The 7,421-nt window shown below is 37.6% G+C and overlaps 1 protein-coding gene across 1 annotated transcript; it reads left to right on the top strand.

Annotated features, from left to right (window-relative positions):
* Positions 1–3,740: 3,740 nt before the first annotated feature.
* LOC145212632 (uncharacterized) lies at positions 3,741–7,365 on the top strand. Its single transcript, XM_080080819.1, has 4 exons — positions 3,741–4,904; positions 5,102–5,544; positions 5,617–5,727; positions 6,617–7,365. The coding sequence occupies exons 2-4, from the start codon at positions 5,152–5,154 to the stop codon at positions 6,950–6,952; spliced, it is 840 nt and encodes a 279-aa protein (XP_079936945.1). The 5' UTR covers positions 3,741–4,904; positions 5,102–5,151; the 3' UTR covers positions 6,953–7,365.
* Positions 7,366–7,421: the final 56 nt, after the last annotated feature.

Here is a 7,421-nt window from a genome sequence, read left to right as displayed (position 1 = left end):
ACACACAATAGTTTTGTTGTTGTACGTTACAAAACCTATTCTTAGTAATAAATTAATACTACCAGCGTTTAATTTGAAAACTCTTCAGCTTTAGCCCATAAAAGGTATTAAACGCATATATTGCATCCGGCCGATCAAAAAAAATACGAATTTTTAATACGGTCGCGGGCCGACCAGAAGTTGCTCGCGGGCCGACCAGAAGTTGCTCGCGGGCCGAATTATGTTTATAACACAGCAGTCAGTAATTTGTATCCGCTAGATGTCTCTATAGATATGAGAATGAGTTTATTTCGCTTGGTGAACATAGCGACACAATAGCACTAAAACAATCACCAAGCCGGAAAAAGCTGCGCAACGTTAAACGTTATGGAGCGCAAAACAATGAAAGACACATTTGGTGGATAATGGTTGAACGCGCTGCAGCTACACCGTATCAAGGGGCGTTTTTCGCCCGTGTTAGGGAAAGGGGGGTGGAGTTCGACAGAAAAAGAAACCACCGAAAGAAACCCTGTAGGATAGTTTCAAGCGCCGGAAGAAAGGGCACACAAAATTGCTTACAATTTAATATTACTCTTTGGAGTTATGGTGTTATCAGTTATTTGATTAATGAAGTCATTCATTTTGAATATATTTCAAACAAGGATGAATTTTGTACGCATGTTGTGCATGGCAGGAACTTGACCGATAGACCTACGGACCGGACCCCTGTAAAGACCTAAAAAACCTAAACGGGGTTCGTTTTCTTGAGCGTCCCGGGTTTGAAATCTTTGGGGTGAATATGCATGTTGGTATACGGAACACAGAAAGTTATCGAGTAAGCTCTAATTCTAATCTCATTCACAGTTTTTCCAAAAACGCTAGTTTGTCCAACGGCATTTTTAGGCAAGTGCAAATACGAGCATGTGTTTCGTATCCAAAGCGCATAAAACCACGTAATTAACAAGACCAAACTATATCACTGAAACATGTTTTTCAGTTAAATTTGGCGCTGTGGCGAACAGTACCTATACGGTTTTGATTTATAAATCGTATGCACTACCTCGTTCACTGTTGCGGCATAAAAAATCTATTAGCTTTTCTGTTGCATAATAATTTAAGAAACAAGGCATTTTAAACACTACATTGAGTTGTTTGAAACATTTAGTTTGGGCTTTAAACACCCGAAGTAATCCAACAAATTCGCAACTTGATCCCCGACGCGGAAAGCACGTGAACATCAACAATGCATTTATAAGGGTTGTTTGATCATTGCAACGATACACTATGAAAAAATTCAACTCATTTGGTGCAACATGGAAATAAATGGCTCAATACCATTTAGTGCAAAAATAATTTATTCTTGGAATGCTACAAAGATTGGTTTACAACTGTTTCCTGACATTAAATATGACAGTACACGACGACGAGGTAACACTTATAGCAGGGTGTCGAACCGGAACTGAGCCCGAACCCGGGAACCGGTTTGAGCGGTAAATTTCATTAAACCCGAACCGAACCCGAACCGCTAATTACGATTTTCTAAAAACCCGAACCGGAGTTGAACCCCATATTTTGTTTGGCGTTGGACCCGAACCGGAACCGAACCAGTAAAAAATGCAGTCTGTTTTATATTTAGCGATTTTTTTCAAAACAGCGCACTGAAGAATACAGGAGATAACACTTACAGGGCGTGTCAAACGTAACAGTGCACAGACAAAATTCTTTTGGAGTTTGGTAAGGCCAGGTAGATGATGGGTAGAATTAAATTAAAACGAATAAAAATTTGAACCGGTTTAAAAACCGCAAACCGGTTCGGACCGGATAATTTGCCCAAACCGGAACAAAACCCGAACCCGAAAATATACAGTTTTCAAAACCAGAACCGAACCCGAACCCTTAAAAACAAAACCAAGTGAACCCGAACCGAACCTGAACCCGTATGACAAGCGGTTCGACTCCCTGCTTATAGTGTATACCAACTCTGTAAATTTTAGTCGCAATATGAAATGAAAACAGCACCCCTAAGACTGTCTGCAAAGATTTTGGGCATCAAGATAGCCAAAGGTCGTTTGTAGGCTGCAAAACTGATTTGGCAGCGATCTGCAGCAGCGCGACATCGAAACAGTATACATCAGTGGTTCCCAACCTTTTTTTGTCGCGACCCAAATACTTCCCAAAATTTGTTTTTTTGGATTCTTGCGACCCACAAACATACATTCTTATTTTTGGTTGATTTTTGTTTGTAAACCAGGGAAGCTTTTCGAAAATTTCTGCGCCAATTTGAAAAATCAAACAAATAATATTCGTTTATTTTCTTAGAGCTGGCTCAAAGCATTATCAGCCAGACAACGCTTAATAGTGATCTCACACAAACATTATGACGTCACAATCAGAATTAACCACTACCACGCCAAATTGTCATGAAATTATTATTGGGCAACAATTTATAGCCTTGGGAAATAATAAAATAACGCTACGAAACGAAGTCAAGGAGTATGCTTTTATTGCCACAAAAACAAGCGACCCAACAGAATTGTCAGGCGACCCAACTTTGGGTCGCGACCCATAGGTTGGGAAACACTGGTATACATCACAACACGGCATTTTGCTTAAAAAGGATTATCAATTTTTCATTTTTGCCTTTAATTTTAAAATATTTGAACGAATTGATTGTCCAAACCATACGACAACTTTGGGAAAAAAGATTAAGCAAAAGCAAAACAAAAACGTTTTGCAAGATCCACAGTGATGAAATTTATATACGCATTCAAAATGTTTTGGGGTATCTCATACATGCCTCAAAGATCTGCGAACATTTCACGGTAAAAATGTGCCTCATTAAAAAACATTCATTTGTTAGGTAATGACTGAATATTTGGTCCTATGTTTAGTTTGAGTTCGTGATGTCCATCGAGCCAAGATTTGTTTTGCAAGCTTTATTACATATAAAAGCTTGCAAATCGCTTTATCTGTGCCGTTTCCGAAATTGATAAAAAATGACTTTCAAAAGTCATTGCCTCAGGCTAGTGGTTGTACGTCAGCGTTGATGCACCTACGTCAACGTAGACAAGGTTAAGTGTCGGCTGCACAAATAGGTATTTATACTGGCAAACAAACGCTTTCCATAATAGTTACCGTAAACAACCGCTTTCCACACTTCATAGTTATGTTAAAAATTCCGTTTTTTTCGTTTTGTCTGTTATTTTCGTTTGCTAAAGCAGACCGCTAAAGGAAATTGTCTTTAGAGGAGAATAGCTAAGGATTACTTTTTTGCGGACAGTGCACACCAAGCAAGCGGCCGAATGACGCGGTGAGGTGAAGAGAATTGGTCCTTCGAGCTTTCACGTGCACGTCTATTTACAGCAACGTAGTAACGCCTTAGAAAACATACGAGCACGAAACCAAAAATAAGTTTAACTTGCAGACTTGAAGGTTTCCTGTTCACCTTGGAATAGATCAAAACACCAAATGTTTATATATAACCAGATGAAAAAAAAACATTTTAAAAATACCGTTATCAGTGTCGGTTCTATGTTAGGCGGAACTGTTTTGAGCGCGAGAGCTGTTTGTTTTTGCATGCATGTATGCTGCTGGCGTATAACACGATAAAATAAAGTTAGTCACGTTGTTAATGATGCTGTCAGCAAGTTCCGTGAATCTCGCCCGCAAACTCTAATCCGATAAATCAATCAACGCTCTTTTACCTTTGTTTTACGGCCACAAGAAATGACGTTGCTGACGTACAGACTTCCGAATCTCAGGCGCCGGATTTTTCGCAGTGATGATGAAACCCTTTTTCACTGTTTATACAGGGGGTGCTACGGACTTAAACATTTAGTGTATGGCTATTTGCATCACAAATCTGTTGATGTAAAATGTGAAAGGTTTTAACTGAGTAGAACGACGTCGGATTTTAAAAACCAAAGTTGACTTCGAAAAAGGTTTAAACTGAAAAACTTGTTCGCAGTTGTAGGGGTATAAATTGTGCAAGTATTCCTTGACAGAGACAAATGGGTCATGATATTTTAGAAAGTAAAATTATTTGATTCGTATTATTTTGCGGCACACAGTCAATCAGTCATCGATAAGTATGATAAATGAAGCACCTAGAGGTAGTTACAAATTGAACAACATAAAGAAGTGCAGTATAAATTTATCCTGCGAAAGCGGTTGTGCTACCTGACAAAAAGTTAGACAACAAACGCGCGCATGGCGGGATTTGAAAATTACGATTATTTAAAAAGAACCACGAGGTTATGGGGGCAATAAAAAACAAATAACGAAATAACATTTTTGAGTTTGTTTAATTTCCCACTGACCTGGGCAAAATGTTTTGTCACCGCATTTGTTGGCTTGAAAAAACAAACATTAGTCCAAACATCAAGATTGGATTTAAAAAAGTCCGTTATTGTAGTCGGCTATGTTAGACATGATATCCACGTAACAAATTTGAAATGAAATAACGGTTCCAATTAATGTCATAAAATACAATCTTCCACAGTGGGTGTGTCGTGTATGTTTGTTAACTGTTGTTGCCCCACCAAATGCATCATTAAACAAATATGGGTTGTCATACGTACACTTAAAACGCAAGTAAAGAAAAACACTTTCGAGAACAAAAGACGCAAAAGTATATCAAATGAACGGCCTTTCGAATCTTACGTCATTACGCACTCCAAGCAAACAGTAGAACGTCACGGTTTGATGATCACCTCGTGACGCGAAGGCGCGTCGCACGAAAAAGGCAAATGAAGTCAAGAACTAATTTTAGCCATTACCCTGTATCTTTATCGAGAACCATCGGCGACAATATAAACCTGGCTGTCGGTGACGCAACTGTCGTCAGTTGTGCATTGAACATGCCAAGAGTACGTTTCGAATCGTTTAAGTGAGAAAAAATCTTTGAAAAGATTTATACCATTCAGGTAATTTGTTCAGGGGTTGTTCAACACTAATGATAAATAAAAATATATTAAAAAATAAACCGAGTTTTGTTAACCTGTGAAAATATACGAAGCATTTGAAGAATAGACACTATTTTATACTTTGCCTAACTTTTTTTAACGAATATCTACTTTCAAATGTGTATAGTTGTTTTAACACAAACTGGTTTATATTTTAGATCATTGGCGCTTCTGCATATCTGTTCTAATTTGTTGAAAATAATTTCTGATGAAACTTCAAATGATGACACACGGCCAAACAAGTCCCAGTCAAGAAAGATCCTCTCCTTATTACATCACCAGTTTGCAATGCGACAATGCTGCTAACCAACAAACTGTTTATACTTCTGGTATGACTTATCCAGTGGATTTAAGGCAATTAGGTCGACGAAGTCCTGCTGACAATGAGCATTATTGTCAACAATCATCAAAACAAATTGGAATGCTTAATTCACCGATGCAACAAACAACTTCTTCTGTTACTTCTGATGATCTCATGTTAGTTGAGGAACATATAAGACCTTTAATTAAGCAGGAATTGCGTTACACCATTCAAAGCAAACGAATAGCTCGCGGACTGCCAACAACATTCGAAAATGAAAACAAAGTAAATGACAAAGAAGTAAGTTGGAGAAAAAAATGTCGTAATTTTGTCAGGAACCTTCGCTTTTTATATTCCTAATTTGCAATACAGGATCCAACGCCAGAGACTCTTGTCAAGCGGGCGAGAAGACGAGAAAGAAACAAAGTTGCTGCAGCTAAATGCAGGTTTAAGAAGAAAATGATTTCGGAAAAGTTGCAAGAGGTAAGACTTGTTACCAGTGTCTTTGTATGAAAAATTATGAATTTGCTTAATTTGTGTGTAAACAGCGACATAAGCTATCTCGCAAAATAGGAAAACCTCTATAGTTATTACGACAGACATCGGGGATTCATTTCTCCTAACAATCTCTTGTCTACGCGTTTCATCGGAATGTTGTAGGCTGTAGCAACGTGAAACGCCGCACAACCAGTTTCGGCTTCGTGGTTTCACCGGTTACCCTATTTTGCTGTAACCGGTGTCCAAACCAGCAGAAATTTTAATTCGTTTGTCCTAAATAGTAACCAGTGAGCGCTTATATATGATTCTTTTCACATTGTCAAAGTAGTGATTCCACATAAACTGCTTGCCAAGGTACTTGACAGAAAAATAAGTTGCTGCAAAAATACGAAATGTTAATTAAAATTGCCGAAATAGAAAATATTTGAATCAGCGTCAAACGCGCCGCCTTCTCAGACTTTTTGTGCGACCATTCAAGTATGGTTGAAGTGCCCGATCAGCGTGTCAAATACAGTAGCCTACTGCCTACACGTACTCCGAAGTATCGACAGCTATTAAAAGTTTGAGGGTAAAATCAGCCGTATAGGGTTGTTTTTGTTGTTGTTATTTGTTTTGACATAATACGGCATTAAATGTTCTCATGGTGCCACTCTCTTATTTTCAGCCAGCCATGTCTGATCAAGTGATTTTGACACTTATGCTAATAACAAATTTGTTGTTTGTAACTAAATCAATTATATTTTTTAATGCCACATTGATTTTTCAAAATACGTAAAACTGAAAAACATTTTGTTGTCGTTAAATTTACCAACTTATCCTAACAAAAATTGCTTTCGTTTATTTCCTAAAATTAACACACTTTGTATGTTTGTAGGAATCCGAACATCTAGAACATTTAAATTTGACCTTAAAGCGTGAGATACAGAAGTTGCAAGAAGAGCGACAAAAGCTGATGTATATCCTGAACCTGCACCGCCCTACATGCATCGTTCGTAGCCCAGCCAGCACCAGCAAAAATCCTTCGTTTTTAAATGACGACGAAACCTGTGGGAGTGAAATGCAGGCAGCTTGTTCTTTGGGCAATGACAGAGGAAATTCCCAGGAAAGTTCGTGGGAAACACAAATGGAAAATGAGCAGTATTTGGAAAATTTACTTTGTTCTCAGGGAAATTTAACTACGACGTCTCAAGCCATTAAGTCTATGGATTGAGTAAATATGTTATGTTTGTGTATTTGTCTACTTGCCTTAACTTGAGATTGTTTTTTATTTACTTTTGCCGCTACGACCGTGCGTAAGATTTTTGCTTCATGTTACTTTCTTTTGCATAAAGCTGTCGCCAAATAATCGTGTATAAAACAAGTACTGTGAAATTTTTAAACTTACGCAGAACCGGAAACTTTTATTTTGCAAGCTATTAACTTCCTTGTGTTATCCACTGTTTGTTAAAGAAAATGTTTCGGGTGATTTACCGAAGTCCATAAAATTATAATCAGAATTTATGTTTTTCATATCAAAGTTTATGTGGTCTCGATCTATGCTGCTTTTTATCTTAAAAAAAACATTTTACTAATCCAAAGAAATAAATGCGTATTGCATAATTAAAACACTGGTTTTTGACGTGATCAGACATAAATTATAACTTATATACTGCCCCAAATACTCATTTTTAAAATTTGCA

Source organism: Phallusia mammillata, chromosome 2, assembly GCF_965637545.1.
Source record: "Phallusia mammillata chromosome 2, kaPhaMamm4.hap1.1, whole genome shotgun sequence".
In the NCBI taxonomy this organism is placed as follows: domain Eukaryota; kingdom Metazoa; phylum Chordata; class Ascidiacea; order Phlebobranchia; family Ascidiidae; genus Phallusia; species Phallusia mammillata.
This window is presented reverse-complemented; position numbering and strand designations above follow the sequence as displayed.